General features: G+C 33.2%; 1 protein-coding gene across 5 annotated transcripts in view; it reads right to left on the bottom strand.

Annotated features, from left to right (window-relative positions):
• Positions 1 to 23,172, bottom strand: part of LEKR1 (leucine, glutamate and lysine rich 1) — a 192,324-nt gene that overhangs the window by 90,792 nt on the left and 78,360 nt on the right. For all 5 annotated transcript variants that reach the window (XM_072959700.1, XM_072959696.1, XM_072959713.1 and 2 more), the window contains one exon: positions 7,887 to 8,072. In XM_072959700.1, coding sequence (XP_072815801.1) covers positions 7,887 to 8,072 — 186 coding nt within the window. The remainder of the gene's footprint in view (positions 1 to 7,886; positions 8,073 to 23,172) is intronic.

Raw genomic sequence — 23,172 nt, 5'->3', positions numbered from 1 at the left:
GCTGGTTCTGCAACTGTGGCGAAGCCAGTAAAATGACTTGAAAGAAATATAAACAATGCAAATACTTAGAATTGGATTTAAGATCATTAATAATAAAAAGCCACATCAAAAAGGGAATTTAAATACTTTTTATTGTATACTTTGAACAAACAATTATATTTCTTAAAAGTAAGACACAGGGAGACTCAAGAGATGAGTAGTTTATCAGTCTGCCTTTATTTTAATTTACCCAAAGACAATCTAAAATGCTATGCCTATTATGTTAGTCCAATGATTTATCTAGGGAGAATATATGCCCTGTGGCTTTTTCTCTTCTCAAATAATTGATACGATTTCTGAAAATATACTAATAAACTGGAAAATCTACAGATATTATCAAGATAATATAAAATCTAAAGCATATTAATTGGTTAGTAATAGAAATATTAGGCATGCATTTAAAAGAAAGCCAACTAAGAAATAAGATAGTTGAAGTTCCTGAAAGTTATGACAGTGAAGTTGTAAGATGGTAGAGAAAGTAAAAGTAAACAAAGTAATTTGAATGCCAACAAACTTGGAGCTAGAGAAATTTATAACATATTTTCAATATAGAGGACAAAGAGAAGCTGCCAAGAATGGCTAAAAATAAGAGTGCTGGTATATATAACCAGCATGGGGCTAGGAGGTCAGACATCCAGTGAAGATTCATGAAGACCTGGAGAACACCTAGTCACCGAGAATCAAAGTGAAGACAAGGCCAGTTGGCTGGCATATGGTAAATGCCAAATAACTATTTGCTGAAAAAAATGAAGTTATTCCCAGGCTATGATCAGCCCAATGCCAACAAATGGGAATAGATGAGTTGTGGTAAGAGGCCAGTGAACAGGTCAATGGATAGTGGGCAGAGGTAAAAGCAGACTATACAAAACAGAAAATAGGTAGTAAGGGGAGGGGAGCGGAGAGGCTAGCTTGGACCACTGGAGGTGGGAGCACCTGTGAAAGTCCCAGGACCCTAGAGGGGAGAAGAAAGTGTATCAAGTATGGGACTAGAACACTACCAAGATCTGAGATGGAGAATTTGCTGTCTTTCCTGCACTTTCAGTTCTATAGCTTTCCTAAACCACTGTAACCACTTTGGCAACATGAATTGGAAAGAAACAAAATATCAGTGCAATCAATTCACCAGAAGGGTATTTGTGGATAAAGCAAAAGGTACATTAATAAACATTTTTCTAAATATTCTGACAGTTTCTACAAGAACTTGACATGGGAATAAGATTGTTGTGGAGTCAAAAACAAACAAAAAACAACTTGGTGCCCTTCATGAATAGGTTCATAGAAACTTGTCATCTCTAGTTAAGAGAAGCTTTAATGATCCTGTCCACTCTGACCTACAAATTTTCAATGGTTTCAACCAAGAGAGAAGTAACAGCCTTTTAAGGTGGTTTCTTTCCCTGCTAACACAGTTTGGGTGTTACCCATGCAGTGAATCTATTCAACAGCAGCAGCAAAAATGAAACCCTAATTTAGTCTTGAAATTATGTGCCATTTTGCTCTGTAATTACACCGTCCTTTAGATGAGCCTGTATTACATCTATAACTATATGACCTCTAAATGAAGAACTGAATAAATGACCTGTACTTTTGATTTAAATATAGACTGCACTTAATAAAGGTGAGGACTTAATGAGTATAAAAACCGTAGCTAACCAGTATTATACTGTTTTGGTGAGGTGTTTTTTTTTTTGTTGTTGTTGTTGTTTTTGTAGGACATAGAATCTGAGCTAAGTCTTGAAATATGTGTAGAGATTTCTTATTTTTTGAAGAAAGTTTATTTATTGTTAAAATCAGAAAAAAAAATAACGGGAAAAATCACTCATATTTCCATCACACTAAATTTAATTTTCATATCTTCATGTTCTCTTCTGGTTTCTATTGACAAATACACCTATTTTGACATAACTGTATTATAATCTACACAGAATTTTGTGCATTTTATTACTATGTAATAATTATAGCATTTGTCATAAGTCTAAATAATGTTTCAAGTTATGGTATATGGTAATTTATTACCCATTTCACTAGAGTTAAGGATAAATTATTTCTAATCACTCACTATTAAAAATATGATCTTTGCATATAAATATTTTTTTCTGCAGTTTTCTAAACATAAATTCATAAGAAGGAGATTACTTCATCACAAGCATTATGGGTTAGAAAAACACAGTAATTTTTATCACCAAAGGAAGAGAAACTATCACTTAAAGTCTGTACTAGTTTAAAAGGAGGTAAATGTTTTATTTTTGTTTAGTTATTAGTAATTGAATGTTTCCTTCTTGTTTATCATATTTCCTGTGTTAACTGTCTGTTTCTGTCTTTCAACCATTTGCCTGCTTGGGGTCTTGGAGTTTTCTTTAACAATTGAATACATTCTTTATATGGTATGGCTACTAACCTTTGCATACCATATATGATACAAATTTTTTTTGCCCATCTTCTAATTTTAGGTTGGTTGGCACTTTTGAAGTCAGAGATTCTACATTTTTATAGACAAGATCTGTTAATCTTACTCTTTGCTATTTTCAAAGTGCTGCTTTATCCCTCTGTGATTAGGATAAGTTCTATATCTTTTTTTTTTTTTTTGGTGCTGGTTTTTTTCTGTTATTTTTGAACCTATATAATTTGAAGTTTATCTTGGTGTATTTGGTTTATTTTGTTTTAGTTATCCCTATGCCACTTATTACAAAATTTGGCTTTTTTCCATCTGTTAGTGATCCTTATATTAAAATCTGATTCTACTTCTGGATTTGCTATTCTGTTCTAAAAATATACATTGGCATTTTTACAGCTGCTACACACTCCTATAACAACACATTCTAACTATGCTAGAGCTAGGTGGCCAAACATGGTTCTTTCTTCCCAGGCTAATTTTTTAAATATTTTCCCCAAGATCTGACATAAGTACAATTGACACTAAGCAGCAGAAGCAGTAGAGAATTCATCTTGAGATCAGCTGGTGCAGGACCAGAGGAGGGGCGAGGGGACCAAGTGTCCGGTGTTTTAAGAACACAACAGCTGCATCCTCACCCAGTGATTCTTATGGCAGTTCTAGCTTCATGGTTTTCTAAGCATCTCTAGGCCCCATTCTCCTTTTCACCTTCTCAGAGATTCTGAACATCTAAATAATATCCTTTCAATAAATGCCTTTGATGATTAAATTGGAGTCAGTTTTTACTCTTTATCTGTAGTCATTGCTCCTGTTTCATTCCTTATATTTTTCATTTGTATCTTCTCTCTTCTGATCAAACTTGCCAGAGGTTTGACTATTTTGTTATTTCCTTTGATCAATGTTTTCTTTTATTGATCTTCTTTACTGTATCTTTGTTCTCTATTTCACTGACTGCTGCTCTTATTTTTACTGTATTTTTTCTTCTATGTTCTCTGAGTTTGTTCTTACGTATTTAAAGCTTTACATCTCTCGCAAAGCACCGCTTTGACTGCATCCCACAAGTTTTTGATACTTAGTGCTTTTCCATATTACTAAATTCCAGATATTTTATTTTACATTCATCATAATTTCTGCTTAAATCTCAAAGTTATTTAGCTTCATATTTTTGTAAAATTGTGAATAAGACAAGGATGCCCACCAACCCTATTCTATTCAACACTATATGTAGTCCTGGCCAGTATATAATATGTCATGAACCAAGGATTATGAGTGATTCAACTGAATGTTCCTGAGGTCCTATAGGGAAAAAGAAAAAAAAGAAAAAACAAGAGGTAGAGAAACTTAACAAGCTTCCAGATAAATGAATGAGTTATCTTTAAAGGAAAAAGAATCAGAGCAGCAGCAGACTTCTCATTTGCAACACTGAAAGCTAGAAGTCAAACCATTAGCATATACAATCTACTGAGAAAAAAGAACTCAAGTATCCTACCCCTAGCTAAGTTACCATTACATCCATCAAGTTGAGAAATATGTTTTATTTTGAACTTATAAGGAACATTTACAAAACTTGATCATGCACTCAACATAAAGAAAAGCTTAAAAAATTCAAAGAGGTTATGTTACATTATTTAATCAGAACATCCTGAAGTTAAAAAAAAAATAAAAAAGTAACTCTCTTCCAAAGAAATTAAGTACTTAGAAATTAAGAAATATATTCCTAGATAACCTTTCGACTTACGGAAAAAATGAGAAATTACAGAGTATTTAGATAGCATTGAAAAAGAAAATAATTCATATTAAAAACTATGAGACACAAAGTTTATGTAAAAAAATTTTATACTTTGAAATGCCTCTATTATTAAACCAAAAAGATGAGGAATAACGTAATTTAGAAGTCCCTTCAGAAGTCTGAAAAATAAGAATAAAAACAAAACAGAAGCCAGGAAGAAAAGAGTAATAAACATAGAAGTGAAAAGTAATGTCATGGAAAATAAAAGTAGTAGAAAGCATTCAAAAGCTAGTTCTTTGGGTGTCTGATAAATAATAAGAGATAAATAAAAATAGACAATGTTCAAAATCAGAAATGAGGTATAACCACAGACAGAGCAGATATTTTAAAAATAAGAGTATTACATGCCATATTATGAGTACAAATCTGAAATCTAGATAAAAAGAATGATTTCTTGTCAAAATATAAATAATCAAAGCTGAACTGAGAAGAACTGAAGATTTAAATAGCTAAATTACTACAGAAAACTCTGGAAATATTACATAACTACCACTGAAAGAGGCTTCAGAATCAGATGAGTTCATAATTGAATCTTAATGATCACTGGGCTCATAATCAAGTTTTACGTAACTTTAAAAAAACTGATAATCAAATGTTATTAAACCAATTCATTTATTAACGTCACTTAATTTTAACACAAAATTCTGAAAGAATTGGTGCCCTCTAATAAATAAAAATTATAGGCCATTCTCGTTTATAAATATAGGTACTGAACTGATAAATAAAATATAACCATGTAGAAAATGATATATAAAAAGTAAGTTATGTAGGATTTACTCCACAAAAACAAAGATGCTTCAATATCAGGAAATTTAGTAATACTAATCCATTTTACCAGTTGGTTAAAGGAGAAAAAACAAGCTATTATATCAATAGATGCTGAAAAGGCATTTAACAAAATACAAAAGCATTTCTAATAAAATATCTAAGTAAAGTTGGAATAGAAGGAAAATATTTGATTAAAAATAAACAATATTTACCAAAAACCAAACATCAGATATAATTCCAAGTGGCAAAACGCCAAATGATTTCAATTAAAATCAGGAAGTAGACATGGATGATCACTGTCACCATCAGTGTTTAACACAGTTTTAACAGTTCAAATGGATTTAATAAGATATCAACAAGATAAGAAAATAAAAATAAAAGATATAAACACTGGAAAAGAATAGATAAACTCCTTTGGAGGGATGTTGGGGCTAGTGATATAATTGTATAACTAGAAAACCTAAGACACATTAATAAAAAACTACTAGAATTAAAATGAGAATTTTGCAAATTTAATGGATATAAGACAAACAGAAAAATCAATAGCCTTTCTTTCTTCTATTAATACCAAGACACTGAGATAGAGAAAATAGTTCATTCACAGTTGATTCAAAAATGATAGTCATAAATTTTAAAAGAATGGCAAAAAAACATAGTCAAATAAAACTATAAAATCATATTAAAGAACATAAAACATTCAAAGAAATGAAAAGACATACCATATTCTTGATTGAGAAAACTTTTATAATATTAAGACTTAAAATCACTAAAACTAAGTCTCTAAAAATTAGTATAAATATTATAAGATAAACTTTTATAATATTAAGAAGACTTAATATCACTAAAACTGTCAAGTCTCTAAAAATTAGTATTAAAAAAATTAGTGCAATCTCAAGTAGAATCCCTGCTGGGATTAGAATTGAATGAAATTATCTAAAAGTTTATGTAGAAGAATAACTGCCTGTGAATAAATATGAAAGAAAAGTATACAGATTTGAAGAGAAAATCTTTACTGGATCTCTATCAGAGTCTTTGAATTAGAGGTAAATAAAGGATCTTAAAGTTCAAATCAAAAAATAACTGCCACCAAATACATATTTAAAAAGTAAGGACAGAGGAAGAGACTTATCAGCTATGAGAATATGCTATTAAGTCAAATGAATATGATATTAATGCTACATCTAATAAATTAGTGGAACAAAAAAGAGAACATAATAATAGATGCTGATATATATATGAAATTTTGACATATGATAGATAGTAACTTTATTTAGTGGGAAAAGGATGGATAATTTAACATGTAATACTGATGCAACTGGCTATGCACTTGGAAAGAATAAAGCTGGATGCCCAAATCTCATGTCATATGAAAAATTCCATACATATTAATGACACAAATGAAAGAAAACATGAGACCATATGTATAACCTAGAAATGGAACAGACTGTTTTAACCAAGACTAACTAGAAATTATAATAGGTAGTAATTTGATCATACCAAAATGAAAAACTTTGATATGGTACGATTTACTGTAAAAAAATCAACAGACAAATTACACATTAGAAATACACTGAATATAGAAGATTAATAAATACTATACAAACTGCTCTTAAAATTTATTAAGGAAAATTCTAGTAATGCAATAGAAAATTGGCAAAATCTATGAATAGGTAATTCACAAAAGAAAAAATTAAAATATCTGATTTTCAAATTTACATTTGGTTTCATAATGCTTCCAAATTCATATGACCACTTATATTCTCTTCCATAACTAGTTTCTCTCCAGATTTCCCTAATCTGTGATGTGATCCCTCCATTAAAGACCCTCAAGCAAAGAGGTTAAGAGCCCCCTGTGACTTCCTTCTCTTGCTTGTCTACGCAGCTAGGTATTCACCTCCGGTCCTGGAAGTCTTTTCAACCTTGATTCTATTTGAGCCTTTCCACTGTGGCCATGGAGAGGGCCACAGAGATACAGTGGGATGAGCATAAGCCTCGGAGTTCAACTAGGTTTGCTTTCATTCTCTGCCATTGACCAGCTATGTGGGAACAGGCATGTTACCTTTCTGTGCCTTGATTCTCTCCTCTAAGATGGGATAATTATACCTGTTTTCCACGGTCACTGTGAGAATTAACTGGAGTAATTTATATACAGTGCTAACATGGTGTCTAATACACATTAGGACCTTAAAAATGTCAGTTCCCTTCCCTACTTCAGGTTCTTATGGCTAATCTAGGGACTGGGTTACTAGCAAAGATGTTTTCTGATTGGCTAACTGACTTCAATTCTTTGACGTTCAGAACACCTCCATACATTGCTAACAGCTTAATTTTGCTAAAACACTGCTTGTGTTATATCATTCTCCTGATTTTCAGTTTTCAATGATTCCTTACTGCCTTTAGGAAAAAGTATAAACGCCATACCATAGCCTTACTTCCAAGATCATCATTGCTTTAAGGTAAACTTTTAAAATCTTTGCCCAAGGTTCCCAAAACATATTTTTTAATCTTTTCATCTGGAAAAAGGAAGGAATGCCTAAAAATTTGGAATCACCTTATATAACAGCACATTCTGTATTTCACCTCGATATTCTAAACCACCATCTACTGAGGATAATGATATAGGAAAGTAAATTCCACTGTTTTCCTGAAATACCATTTTGTACTTGAAATGTGTTTAGTATATTTCCACTTAAGTCTTGCCACTCTAAATGGCAGAATAGGCATGGATGATAACAAACATTTATCACAGAAACTGTTATTGGCATCATTACTAATAATTAGGCATATTTTCAACACAAACTGATTAAAACAAGATTTTGTTAGAATTATAAGAAAAATAAAAATTTAGACATTTCTTTACTTTGGCTATCAGCTAAAAATGGCAAAAAATAACTCTTTTACCTAGTACTTCTTTTTGCAAGTCATGGCATCTGGTTTGCAAGTTTACTTCCTGTTGTTTGGATGTCTGAATCTGCTGAGACCTCAATATGGCTGCATCTGACAACAATTTCAGATTTTTCATTTCCTCTTCAAGGCATACATTATTTCTCTGGGACACTGTCAAACTTTTATTTAGTATCTTTATTTCTGTAAAGAAAATTCAAAGTTTACCAATAGGTAACACTGAATCATAAAATGGCTCTCCAAGAAAATGACTATTTTCTTTTAGAAAATTAATAGTTAAAAGTCAAGATGACTTTTCTAAGTATAGTGCTACCTAACCAAAAGATTAAATTTTAATTGAGTAGTTATTCTGAAAAAGAAATGAGAAAAAGGATTGTATTGCTAAATGAGGCATGAAACCCTTAAATTGTATTAAATGGCAATCCTGTCTGCTTTTTAAATACTCACATGAATGAATAACACAATACCTGTGTAATATTCTGGGTTTTATTGAAATTAAATTGTTTTCTTGGCAACATGATTCAGAAAAGCAAATTTAAATATGCTAGCATGAGCTGGTTGGGAGGCATTTCTAGAAGATAACCAGGATACATTCTATACGAATTATGAAGAAAGGTGGGAGGGGTGGAGAGAAATAAAAGGATACAGTGTCTAAAATCAATAATTTTATGGGCAGAAAGTATTAGTTAATATACCTTAATGAGACTAATAACACTCTGTCCCCTCAAAATGAGACAAGAATTTCATGATAGCAATCACTTCTCATTATTCTGTCTGCTTAGATTAAGTTTAATAAAAATATGCCTTCACAGCATTATGTAGATTTAAATGTGCTAATTTCATATAATTTTGTGAGAAATGCATGGAACGTATTATCCTCAGAATGGTAATTATCAAGCTCTCCCTTCATCAGTCTTTTTAGCACTGCAGTCTTAAGCCATTAAAGTACACAAACGCACACGAAATAATAATAAAAATACTATAAAATTTGTACAACCACAATTAACTGAATCAATGAAGCTGTGATCTACACGAAAATCTGGACAGTCTGCTTTTCCAGAGAGTTCACTTGGCATTCCCTTCCTTGCTTAGTTATCCTGGATCATGTGATGGGTTTAGCATGTGATTAGGTATCAAAGAAGGTCTGCTTGGTTTATTGGTCTTGAAGCCACCACAGCAGAAATAGCAACCACATGGGCCAGTGAAGACCAGAAGTAGACAGCCATGGGGCAGACACGGCACATAGCTGCAGAGGCAATATGGCCAGTAAATGGTTACAGAAGTAACACAATATGCTGAACAGAGCACTGAGAAGAGAGCATGCCTTAAGAAGACGGATGAGTAGGATAAGGAATGTGGTCCAAGAAGAGAAAGGCAAGACATCTTTCTGTGGGAAGAAAGTCTGCCTGGAAGAAGAAGTGGCATTTAAGGTAGATCTAGGGCATGAACACAAGGGGTCTGGCATCTTCTTCATCTTTAATTTCTACTCAAAACGGAAAACCTAGAGAAATAAACTGGCAGGGACCAAATAAGTGGGTCTTCTATATACCAATGATTCCTTTATATGGAAATTTTTCCCCTAGGTATAGCTATATGCTTCTAAAAACTTATGGATGTGTTCCCATTTGTGTGATGAAAACTACTAGCACAGTAGTACATAGAATTTTTAGAAGACTGTAGTTAAAGAAAATAAGGAGGTTGCAATTTTTCTTCAGATCTAAAAACTCCAGGGTATTTTTGTAGCCAGAAAGATGGCTTCTCATGGCTGAATAAACTGTACTGTACCTAACCGTATCTGTCTGTGATTGAGTCAGAGTGACACTGCAGAGGAGCATGCACATGCTGTCACCTATTTATCGTCTGCCAGAAGGATACTGCTTGGGTTTGCAGGCTGACTGTTAGTGCACACTACTATCTGTCTCTAAAATAACTACTCATGTCAATGTGACTTTCTACCTAACATTAAAAGAATAAGAATCTGCAATACAAATTCATTTGTGAAATATATTCTAATACATGGAAAAAAGTACAGCAAGATTTCAAAACTAACAGGAGGTACAATGTTTCTAACATGGAATTAGGAGAGTAAATTCAACAGGGGTCAATTAATTTACCCTTGGCAAACTATACATCCCCTGTAGCTATGGCAATCCTAATGTCAAACATTCAGTCCTTCATTTGTCATTAATACAACTTCCTAATTGTCAGTCATGTGTCTCAGTTTGGGGTTCTGAAATTATGATCAATCTATTTCGGAAATTGGACCTATCTTACACTTTCCCTGTCTTTGCATGACCCCATGAGGAAGGTCCTCCTAGCCTCATACATTAGACCTACCACAGCTCTTATGCTACCTCTGCCTCTGACTCAATCTGAAACTCACATCAGTTACACCATTTCTATGGCACTGATCACATGCATACATGTGATCTACTACTGGTCTGTTATCTTAGGCCAAAGGTAATATCTCATTCATTTTTTAGTCCAATAATTTCTACCACAACATCCTCGAATTAACAGAAGCTCAATAAATACCTACTAAATGAGGTTTCCACTATACGACTAGTTGACAGTCCTAAATATGTGTTTGTCTTACCTCACCCTTCATTTCAGAGGCAAGTATTTTGAGCCCCAAATTATTTAATGTCAGACTCGGTAAGGCAATAAACACACATCTAAAAGAAGGAAACATTTTTAACAGGATAAGCAAATAGACCTATTCTAGCCCTAATTTCATCAATTTTATGAAAAACGTGGACTACATTTCCAAGCCTAATTCAGAACTTGAATTTTAAAAGTTTAAGAGTTATTCAGTTCAATAGTTATTTTGAGAGTGGAAGCAAATTGATTCTAAACTTGCTAAGTATTCTGTCTTGGTAAAAATACTACTTTTTTTCTAAAATTTCTTCCACTAAAATAGCTATATTTTGGTTTGAGGAAAAACTAATCTATGAACAAGTAAACTTAAAAATATTGTTATATAAAGTGATAATCACTCATTAGTAAAGAGTAGGAAATACTTCATTTGTGTCTGCTATTTAATATTCAGCATATTTTGTCAGCAAGAAAATATTAAACAATGCCTTTTCCTAGAAACTTTGCTCCTGTTTTAGAATTTGATTTTAAATGTAAATTAATTTTAATGTGCAAATCTTCTAAAGTGTCTGAATAATGTGTGCAGTGTATATGGGGTTACTACATTAGTTTGCTGGGGCTGCCATCACAAAGTAGAGATTGACTTTCTCACAGTTCTGTAGGCTAGAAGTCTGAGATTAAGGCATCAGCTGGGTTGGTTTCTTTTGAGAGTCATGAGACATAGATCGGTTCCGGGCCTCTCTCCTTGGCTTACAGATGCGGTCTTCTCCTTGTGTCTTCGCACTGTCTTCCTTCTTTGTGTGTCTGTTTCCAAATTTCCTCTTCTTATAAGGACACCAGTCAAACTGGATTAGAGCCACCAACTTAAATTTAATTATTTCTTTAAGAACTCAAATTCCAAATACAGTTATATTCTGAGGTACTGGGGAGTTAGATCTTTAACATATGAATTTGGGAGACACATTTCAGCCAATAACACTATATTTTAGAATAGTTATTGGCATTTATATTGTGATTATAAGTATGGAAAAATGGATGAGCATGTGGAGGTATAGAAGATAAAATGGAAAAATGAAAACAATTGAGTTAGAGGAATTAGTAGTTTATTTTGCTTCTTACAAAAATGTTTCGAACTTCGTTTTATGTCAGCTTTTCAAATGAAGAACTATACCATGCAGAATCAACTCACACCATAAGGCTATATCCATGGAGATCAAAAATAAAAGCTGGTATTTAAAAAAAAAAAGTATTTGTTATTTAAAATGTGTGTAATGTTGTCAAAATTTGTAGCCAAAACATGTTTTTAGCTTTTAAAATAAGTGTTATATAATTTGCTAGCTGACGCAAGTTTAGTTAATATTATTGATCTGAGACAATCAATTTATTTGCCTTGATAAGATTTTTCTGTTGTTCTTAGTCCTATTAGCTTAGTTAAATGCACTTAAAATTATGTTAGGTCATTATGTTTTTAGGAAGGCTCTATAACCTTATTACCAAGGCATACTGATGTAATATAAACTAGCATTTAAAAAACCTCAGAGACTAGATTTATTATTTAATGAAGGGATCATAAAATACTATATAGATAGATTAAAAAAATTTTTTTTTATTTTGAAATACTTAGATTTACAGAAAGTTGTAAAGAAGTAATTAGGGAGATCCTGTGCCATTTTTCCTCCTCCTCTCTCCATGCTGACATTTTGTATAAGTATAGTACACTATCAAACTAAGAAACTATATCCTGGTACAGTCCATGGAGCTAATTCAGATTTCACCAGTGATACACACTCATGTGTGTGTGTGTGTGTGCGTGCGTGCGCACATAGCCCTGTGCAATTTTAGCACACATGTAGCTTTGTATAACTATCAATAAAATAAAAATACAGGATTGTTCTATCACCACAAAGCTGCCATCTTCTACCCCTTTAGAGCTGCACCTACTCCTATCCCCACCATCCCTAATCCCTGGCAACAACTAACCCGTTCTCCTTCTCTATAATTTTATTTCAAGAATGCTTATAAATAGACTCATAGAATATGTAACCTTGTTGAGGCTGGATTTTTTTCATTCAGCATAGTCCCTTGACCATGTATTAATAATCTGTACCTCTTTAATTGCTGAGTAGTGTTCCATTGCATGGATGTAGCATAGTTTGCTCTTCATTCATTGAAGGACATTTGGGTTGTTCCCAGTTTGGGCTATTATGAATAAAGCTGCTATGTACATTGAGGTGTAAGTTTTTGCATGAACATAGGTTTTCATTTCTCTGAGACAAATGCCTAAAAGTACAATTGCTGGGTCATGTGGTAAGTGCATTTTTAGTTTTAGAGAAAACTGCAAAATTATCTTCTAGAACAGCTGCACCGTGTTAACATTCCCATCAGCAAAGTTGACTGATTTGGTTTCTCTGATCTTTGTCAACACTTGGTATACTCAGTTAAAATTTTAGACATTGCAGTAGAAGTATAGTAGTATCTCGTGGTTTTAATTTGCATTTCCCTAATGGCTAATGACACTGAACATTTTTTTCTTGTGCTTATTTGACATCTGTGTATCTGCTCTGATGAAGTTTCTACTCCAATATTTTACTCATTTTCTTATTGGACTTTTTTTTTTGATGTAGAGCTCTGAGAGTTTTTAAAAAGTGGATTCTAGACACTAGACTTTTCTCAGATTTGTGCTTTGCAAATACTTGCCTTTCCATCCTCTTAACAGGGTCTTTCACAGAGCAAAATTTGCTGAGATCCAACTTATTAATTTTTTCTTTTATGAGTTCAAGTCTAAGAACCTAGGTTACAAAGATTTTCTTTTTCTCTATAAGTTTAACAATTTTGTGTTTTACATTTAAGTTTATGATCCATTTTGAGGTAATTTTTGTGTGAGGTATGAGGTTTGGATCAAAGTTTTAGATTTCCAGCACCACTTGTTGAAAAGGCGAGGCTATTCTTCCTCTATTGAATTGCTTGTGCACACTTGTCAAAAACCAATTGGGCTGTATAAAACAAACAAGCTACAAGGATATGTTGTACAAACAGGGAATATACCCAATATTTTATAATAACTATAAATGAAATATAACCTTTAAATATTGTGAATCACTATGTTGTACACCTGAAACTTATATAACATTGTACATAAGCTATACCTCAATTAAAAAAAAACAGTTGGGCATATTTGTGTAGGTCTAAATAAATGTATATATTTTTTAATTTTTAAAATTTAATTGAGAAATAAGACATACATCACTGCATAAGTTTAAGGTGTACAACATGATGGTTTAATTTACATATATTGTGAAATTAATTTTCCACACAAGGTTTAGGTAACATTCATCATCTTATATACACAATAAAAAGAAAAAAATTTTCTACATATGCTGAGAACTCTTAGGATCTATGCTCGTAACAACATTCCCTTATATCATACAGCAATGTTAACTATGGTTATCAGGTTATATACCTAGTTCTTATTTATCTTAAAATTGGAAGTTTGAACATTTTGACGACCTCCCTCCAATTCTCCCCTCCCCACCTCCCCACCTCTGATAACCACAAATCCAATCTCTTTATGAGTTTGATGTATAGTTTTTTCTTTGTTTGTTTGTTTTTTGTTTTTCTAGGTTTCACATATAAGTGAGATCATATGATATTTGTCTTTCTTTGACTTCTTTCACTTAGCATAATGCCTTCAAGGTCAATTCATGTTGTCCCAAATTATAGGATTTCAGTTTTTGTAGCTAAATAATATTCCATTTTATATATACATCACAATTTCTTTATCCAATTCATCCGTCAGTGGACACTTAGGTTGTTTCCATATCTTGGCTATTGTAAATCATGCCACTGTGAACATGGAGGTGCAGACATAGTTAGTTTTGAGCTAGTGTTTTCATTTCCTTTGGAGAATATATAATTTTTTAAACTATTAGTGAAGAGCATTAATTTTGTTCCCTTATTTAGGAGAAGAGCTACAAGTCCACCAAATGAACACTTCTGCAGGATAAATGAAAATCTAATACAACAGAAGGAATGTGGACTTCAGAATAAAAAAAGAATAATTTTAGTTACAACCCTCTCTTCTGACAACTCCTCCTCCTCCCCACCAACACTGACGAGATAACTGACCAATCCAGGATGTCAGTTGCTGGTTGGGTTCCAGGTGGAATGTTGGGGTGTTCCCTGGGGCTTGTTGTGGCTGGTGGATCCACAGTAACTGGGCAGAGCCCTGTGGTAGATCAGTGCCATGGAGGGGCTGCTGTCCTCTGTGGAGCCTGGCTTTCGACTGATCCTTAGGAAGCCGAGTGCGGTCCTGGTTTTGCTGCTGTCCAATAGCCTGTGTTCTCAGTTCATGTTCCAGAGCCTCCAGTGGGAGACAGTGTTGAGTCTGCCTGTCCTCAGCTTATTGGTGGGTGTCTTATTTGCCTTCAGACTTATTCAGTCTGTTAGAAGTCAACTGAATGGAAGACATGAAAAGCAGATGGCAGAAACACTCACTGCGCAGATTGAGGAGAAATGTCACTTCATCGACAAGCTTTGTGTAGCTAAAAAGGAGTATGTCAGGATGGAGACAACTTTAAAGAATGCTAGAGAAGAAGCCAGTACAAATACCCAGCCTCCCTGATAGTTACAGAAAGTTGATGACAGTTAACCTGAGCTCGAGGAAGGAAATAAATTTTCTCATCCAAGAACTGAAGAAAGAGAGATCCCTGCAGTCTATGTAAGAAGAGATGGCGGAGATGCTAAAAGTGCTCAAGATCCTGGAAGAGGTCATGAGAATCAGGACTCCACAAGGGGCTTTTACAACCCAGCCAGGAGGCCAAGCACCAAGTCCTGATGGTCCGTTTCCTAGGAGTGGGCCCTCATATTAAAGCTGTGATGTTCTCTCCCCTCCACCCAGGCCTCGCAAACAGCCAGGCTACATTCACTCATTTAGTCAGATCTTCATCTGAGCTGCACTGAGGCCAGTGGATGGAGGTCAGTCCCCTCCTTTGCCCAGAGTTCCTCCAACTTTACAAGTGAGCACAGCAGTGAATTCCTTCATGGTCAACATCTCTCATCTAAAATATATTGGAATTCCCAGAACACACCACGAAGCATGGGACTTTTTCTATATTCAGCAAATGTTTGGAATATCTCTTATTAGTTGTGAAAGAAATAGATAATTGAGACTGATCTTCTACTTAGTTTGAATCTATATAATAGCCTCATTTCTCAAGACAGTTTGGGTAATTATCATATATCAGCAATGTAAGTGAAGTATATATATAGTTATTCTGTATACTAATATTGCATTATAACTTGAAAATGTATGCAATTTGTCAGTATAAACTTTTAGATGGCCATAGCATTTATTTCTAGAGTTTAATTCTGAAGTCATAAGTTTAAGTCAAAGAGCCTTTTTTTACGTGGGTATGTATATTTTTAAAAAATAGATGAACTTCTTTAAGATGAAGTTAAATTGTACCCTTAGAATAAACTTTTATCATTTAAGTTTTATATTTTGCTATAGCAACATCCATAGTAAAAATAAATTTGGTAAAGAAGATGTGGTATATTTATACAATGGAATACTATTCAGCCATAAAACCAACAACATAACGCCATTTGCAGCAACATGGATATTCCTGGAGAATGTCATTATAAGTGAAGTAAGCCAGAAAGACAAAGAAAAACACCATAAGAGATCGCTCATATGTGGAATCTAAAAAAACAAACAAAACAAAACATAAATACAAAACAGAAACAGACTCATGGACATAGAATACAAACTTGTGGTTGCCAAGGGGGCGGGGGTGGGAGGGGACAGACTGGGATTTCAAAATGTAGAATAGATGCACGGGATCATACTGTATAGCACAGCGAACTATATACAAGATCTTATGGTAGCTCACGGAGAAGAAAATGTGACAATGAATATATATATATGTTCATGTATGACTGAAAAATTGTGCTGTACATTGGAATTTGACACAGCATTGTAAAATGATTATAACTCAATAAAAAGATGTTTTAAAAATTTAAAAAATTAAAAAAGAATAAAATAATATCAGTTAACATACTTTGGTTCCTTACTGTGATAGGCACATTGTGGAGTGTGTATGTATATGTGTGCGTGGGCACGCATTTTACAGATAAGGACACTGAAGCACAGAGATTCTGTAGAGTCATTATGTAAACTTTGGTTCTCTGGCTCAGGAGCCTTGTTCTTAGGATTCCAATGTACCTTTAAATATTTAAGAATTAAAATCCACAACACAAAAAAGGCCAGTATAGGCTGGCACTGACATACTGGCTACGTGGCCCTCTTCCAGGCCTGGTGGTCAGGCCTGTAAAAGGGCAAAGACACCAAGGATCCTGCATTCCCTCCTGATTCTTCCTGATTTCTTCCACAAGTTCTAATTATTACATTTGACTACAGTTGGTTTAATAAACTTAAGTAAAAGCTTAATTAAATGGTTAAGACAACAAACTAGAAATAACAGTAACAAAATTTAAAGGGTGACTGCTGAAATTGTTTTTCATGTATAATTGACAACAAGCCCTTATAATTTTTATAAATAGAAAATAAATCAAAATAAAATTATAACATTTTAAGCTTTTAAAAGTATAAAAAGTTCTATTCACTATTTATACCAGCATTGTCTAACAGAAATATAATGCAAGCCACATACATACATTAAAAAATTTTAGTAGCCATGTTAAAAATGTAAAAAAAAAAGCATGTTAAATTAATTTTCACATTGTATTTTATTTAACTCTACATAGCCAAAATTACTGTCATTTCAACAAAAGGCTACAGCCACATTCAAAGTGCTCAATAGCTATGTATGGTTGGTGGCTACAATACTGGACAATGTGGGTCTACACACTTCCTAGGCTCTTGGTCATCTTTTTGTGTAGGTGTGATAGTTGCTCAAGCTTTACAAAAATTAACCTTCAACAGCATTCCATTACACCCTATTTTCTCTGAATCTAAATTTAGGATAAAGATTATTCACTTAAAATTCTATATTGTGAAATTGGCATGTTTATATATTTACGAGAACTGCTGCTAAATTTAAAGTGTGTTCTTGATCAAAGAGAATATAAAAAGGAAAGCATCAGCATATTTGCAGTTTTGTATATACTTGTACATGTTTGTATGTCTATGCCCTAAGGCTTTGGCTGCACCGATAATACTGAGTAAGGAGAAAGTTTTTTTAAAGGAGGGAAAAGCCCTTACAATAATATGGCTTCAGTTTCACACGCCCCATCTGTTAGGTTCACTAAGCTCTTGCTTGGAAACTGAATATACTGTTTTCGTGTATGTATTTCCATCTCTGAGCTTCTGCAGTGATCACTGTGTAACTTCTAAGCCCTCCCACTTCTGATGTAAAAGTGATATGATTTACTATAATGGTAAATGTTAAAGTTAAGGGTTGAAAACTACTCCCATTTTCTCATGTTAGATAAAATATAAAATGTAGTATTACTTGTAAATAAAAAGCAAAATGGGCATACACTTTGATGCTTCAATTCTGCTTTTAGGAATTAACTATGCTAAAGAAAAAATGGGACAAGATCATAGAGATTCATGAGTAAAGAAGTTCACTGAAGCCTTACTTATAAAAGCAAAAAACTATGATCAAAATGTCCATGAACAGAAAATCAGTTAACTAAGTTAAGCTACATTCCTATAATGAGATACTACATCAACACAGTTTACATTGTTATTTGGCATGACTGTGTATTTCCATGGCATATTATACAGAAAATAAAGTTTAGAAAGCTCTACATCAAAATGTTAACAGCAGACATCTCTGTGTAATGAGACTGCAGATGGTGTTCACTTCCTCCCTTGCTCTTTTTCTGTACTTTCTGTTTTAACATTGAAGCTATTTTATGTTTATGGTCAGAAAAATCCTTAAAAGCATTTGAATTTGAGGGGAAAAAAAAGGATTATCAAGTTTTGTATTTGCCTCCTTAAAGTTCAAGAAACAAGTCTCAAACTGGCTTTAAAAATTAGACTGAGAATTTTACAACTGATAGTAACCCACAACTTCAGGAAGGTGTAACTCATAAACAAGGCCACTCCTCTCTCCTTACTCCCTTTCTCCAGATACAGAAGTATATGTGAGTATTACCAAAGACATTTAGAAAATACTCAGAGGTTTTGAAAGGCACAGACGGACTACCAGTAATCTAGGTTAAAATTTGCATGTACTTTTATTTCAGTTTAAATTCCACAACGTTCACTGAGCACCTACTATGTGACAGGCACAATTTTCTTAAAACACTAGAAATATAGCATTCAGCAAAGCTGTCAAAATTCCTGTCCTCCTGGAGATTATAGCCTAATAAGAGAAGTCTGTAAATCAGTAAATGGGTAAGAATATTTCTGGCAGTGATAAATGTTATTAAAAATGAAACAAAAATAGGATACAGAAGTGTAAGGGAAGACTACTTTAACTAGGGTGGCCAGGAAAGATCTCTCTGTTGACATCTGAACTAAGATCTAAGTCATAAGAAAGAGCAGCTACTTGTTCTGAGAGCCTCTTTGCTAGTCTCCCCTTCATGAACCAGAAGTGCTTTCCTCTGTCCCTATATCATATAGTCATGGCCACTGGACACATTCAGTGAGAGTAAAGTGAGTAAAGTTTTCTGAGGGAGGAATAATACTCCTCCATGCAGAGAGATTGTTAGTGCCTCTTTGCCTTTCTGTCTCTTTCTGTGATTGCGACATATTGTAGTCTATGTGTTCCCTATGTAGTTAACCTAAACTAAAAGTCATAAAGTGGACAATTAGTTTAAAAGATTCCCCCAAAGAAATCATGGATTAGAGAAGATACTAATAATGCAACACAAATGAAAACAAAAACTGGTAGAGCTGATGCTTCTCCTATTCTGATATGACTGAGTTCATTACTGACATAAGGTAAATATTCTATAATAAGATGTGATAAGACACTCAAAAATAAAAAAATTATCGACGAGATGATTTGAAATGTGGATTAATATCCTCTATACATGGCCCATTAAAATGGCTAAAATTTAAAAGACTGACAATACTAGGTGTTAACAAGGATATGGAGCAACCAGAACTCTCATACATTGCGGGTAGGAATTTGAAAGGATCAACCACTTTGGAAAACTATTGGGTAGTTTTTTTGTTTTTGTTTTTATTGAAGTGTAGTTGATTTATGGTGTTAGTTTCAGGTGTACAGCAAAGTGATTCAGTTATACATATATATACAGCTTCTTAAAAAGTTAAATATATCCTACCATATGACCCAGCCATTCTACTCCTAGGTATTTACCAGAAAGAAACAAAAACATATATTCATAAAAAGGTGCATGTAAATGTCCAAATAATGAAAATGATGCAAAAAAGAAGAGTATATTTATATGAAATTAAATTCCATGAAGTATATCTATATTATTAACTGCAGTGGACACTGTCAGTGCCCTGCCCATATCTCTTGAACCTTTCAGTGCTCTTCTACTGACTTCTACCTCCTACTATTTGCATCTCTGTGCTAGAGGAATCTTTTCCCTGGAACTGCAGACAGCAGCAATCCCTACCACATGGCAGGCTAGAAGTGCCAAGGAATTTACACTGTCTGGGAGCAGCACTTAGTCAATGACTCTTGGGAGTTGATGCCCAGCTCCCTCACTCCTTGAGTGAAGAATTCTGAGGCATGCATTTTAAACCATTTCTCAGAGTTCCTTCATGGGACTACGCTCCAGTTGCCCACTGTAATGGTACAACTGTTATTGGCTGCCTTTGTCTCCCTATATCTGGGCTGCTTCCACTTCCCAAATAAACTACCTGCACTAGTATCTTTGATTCAATGCCTGCTTCTGTGAGAACTAAGACACTAACATACATGTGATATTTTATTTATATTAATGTTGATCTCAAAAATACCACTGAATGAAAAAGCAAGTTCAATGTATGATACGGTGTCATCTATGTAAAATTTAAAATTAATGTAAAAATAATAAATATAATTCATATATGCATAACATTACAGTATAAATAATATATTTGAAATACGATTTTTTCTTTTTTAAAAGGTAAAGTTTTAAAAATTGTCAATTTTGCAGTTGAAAATATGGTTGTTATAATCATTTATAATTGTCTAAATTTAATTCTTAAAATTAACTAAAATTTTAAAATGATATTGTTACATATAAATGCACTTCTGAAGGCACATATTATGTAACAAAATTAGGAAGCTGAAGTTGTATGGTTAGAGTGATTTCTTTTTTCTAACATCTAACTATAAACATTTTTTAATATATAGAAAAGTTGGAAGATTTGTACTATGAACTCATATATACCAGCTAGATCCTTCAATTGGCATTTTACTGTATTTGCTTTATCACATAGCCATTCATCTACCCATCTTACATTTTTATGCATTTCAGGATAAATCAATATACTTGACTCCCTAAACATTTTAGCATGTACATTGTTAATTAGTGTTCAATATATATTTCTAATTTTTGAGTGAAATTTACCTACAAAGAAAAGCACAAATCTCAAATGTACAATTAGATGATTTTGAAAAATACATCCACTATGTAACCCAGATCCCTATCAAAATATTAAAATAGGGAGCACTACCATCACCACAGAAAGTACCCTTGTGCCTCTTTTCCAGTCAATCCTTCCTCCTCTGAGGTAAGTACAGTTCTGCTTTTTTTCCATGGTAGATCAGTTTTGCCTATTCTAGAACATCATATAAATGGAATCTTACAAAATATTTTATTTGTGTAAGGTTACTTTCAGACAGTGTAATATTTTTTGAGGTTTATCCAAGTTACTGCATTACTGTAGTTCATTCTATATTCCATTCTTCATTCAGTTTTGTGGTTTTTTTTGACACTCCTTTCTAGCGATGTACTTCTGGGCTTTTATCAATTAAAGGCGACTTTGACTAAAGCTTGAATAAAGTTGGTGAATATTCTTATACAAGTATTTTTGTGGGCATATGTTTTCATTTGAAGGAGATGGTGAATTCAAAGAGAAGAATTTCAGACTCATCAGATAGATGTATCTTTAGTTTTATTTAAAAAAACTATCAGATGTTTTTTTGAAGTGGCTGTAGCATTTTAAGCTCTCATTAGTTTACATGAGGTTCCAGTTGCCTTCCTTTCTCACCAAGATTTGATGTCATCAGTCTTTTTCATTTGAGCTAATCTAGTGTACCGGTATCTCACTGTGGTTCTGATTTGCATTTCTCTTATGACTCATAATGTTGAGCACTTTCTCATCTCCTTATTGGCCATTTGTGTATCTTTCCTTGTAAAGTGTCTGTTCAAACCTTTTGGCCGTTTTTGATTAGATTGTTTGTCCTTCTACTATTGACTTAGAGGTCTTCTTTACATAGCTTGGACAGCAGTCCTTGTGTCACAGATTTTTTTAGTATTTTCTGCCTGTGGCTTACCTATTCATTTTCTTAATAACATCTTTAGATGAGCAGAAGTTTTTAATTTTGATGAAGTCTAAAGCATCAATTTTTGTTCTTTTGTAGTTCTTACTTCTGTAAGAGAAAACTTCTTCTATTCGAGAAACCTTCATTTACTATCAGTTCATGAAGATATCTTCCTGTTTATTCTTTTATTATTTCAGCTTATATATTTAGCTCTGATTTATCTTGAATTAATTTTTATGTACAGTGTAATATAGGAGTTGAAGTATGTTTTCCTATATGGGTATCCAGTTGTTCCAGATCAATTTGTTGAAAGACTTCCTTTTTCCCATTGAATTTTTTTTGGTGCTTTGTCAAAAGTGAAATGATCATAACAACAGGGGTCTATTTCGTTCCCTTGATCTATTGTTGCTCTATAAGCCACTATTACATTGATTTGATTACTGTGACTTACTAATAAATCTCAGAGTCAGGTGATGCTAATTCTCCATTATTATTAGATTTTTATATAGCTTTTTAAATTTATTTCTTAGCGCTTGCTCTAGGAATTATACATCCTTAACTTCTTAGTCTACATAGAATGAATATTGCACCATGTCACATAAAATACAGAAATTGTGCAACCGTATGGGTCTATTACCCCTTCCCTCTGTCCTTTATGCTCTAGTTGTCATATGTTAAATCAACATAGTTCGTAACACCCAAAATATCATAATTCTTAATTTAAATGAGCATAGAAATGTTTCTAATTCAAATGAAAAAAAGAGTCTTTCATATTTACTGATATTTATCACCTACGGTACATTTTAATCCTTTCCTGGGGCTCTGTTCATTTTTTTTGATGTTTATCTCTTTTCTTCAAATTGAATAATATCTATTGATTTAACTTAAAGTTCATTGATTCTTTTATAATTGCAATATGCTATAAAAGACTATCCATTAAATTTTTATTTCAGATATTGTATTTTTAAATTCTTGAATTTATAATTTTTAATTGTGTCTTGCTGAGATTTTCTATCATTCCTTACTAGCTTATTTTCCTCTATGTCACTGAACATATTTAACAGCTGATTAGAAATCCTAGCCAGCTAATTATATCATCTGGTCCAATTCAGGGTTGGTCTCTATTGACTGCCTACTCTTTTGAGTATGAGTCATTTTCCTGTTTCTTCCTAAATCAAGTAGTTTTGGACTGTATCCTGAACACTGTGGCTGTTATGTTATGGAGACACTGGACTCTGTTATGTTCCTCTACCCTACTGATTGTTTTT

This window comes from Vicugna pacos, chromosome 1 (genome assembly GCF_048564905.1).
Source record: "Vicugna pacos chromosome 1, VicPac4, whole genome shotgun sequence".
In the NCBI taxonomy this organism is placed as follows: domain Eukaryota; kingdom Metazoa; phylum Chordata; class Mammalia; order Artiodactyla; family Camelidae; genus Vicugna; species Vicugna pacos.
Note: the sequence above shows the minus strand (reverse complement) of the source record. Positions and strands in the feature narration are given on the sequence as shown.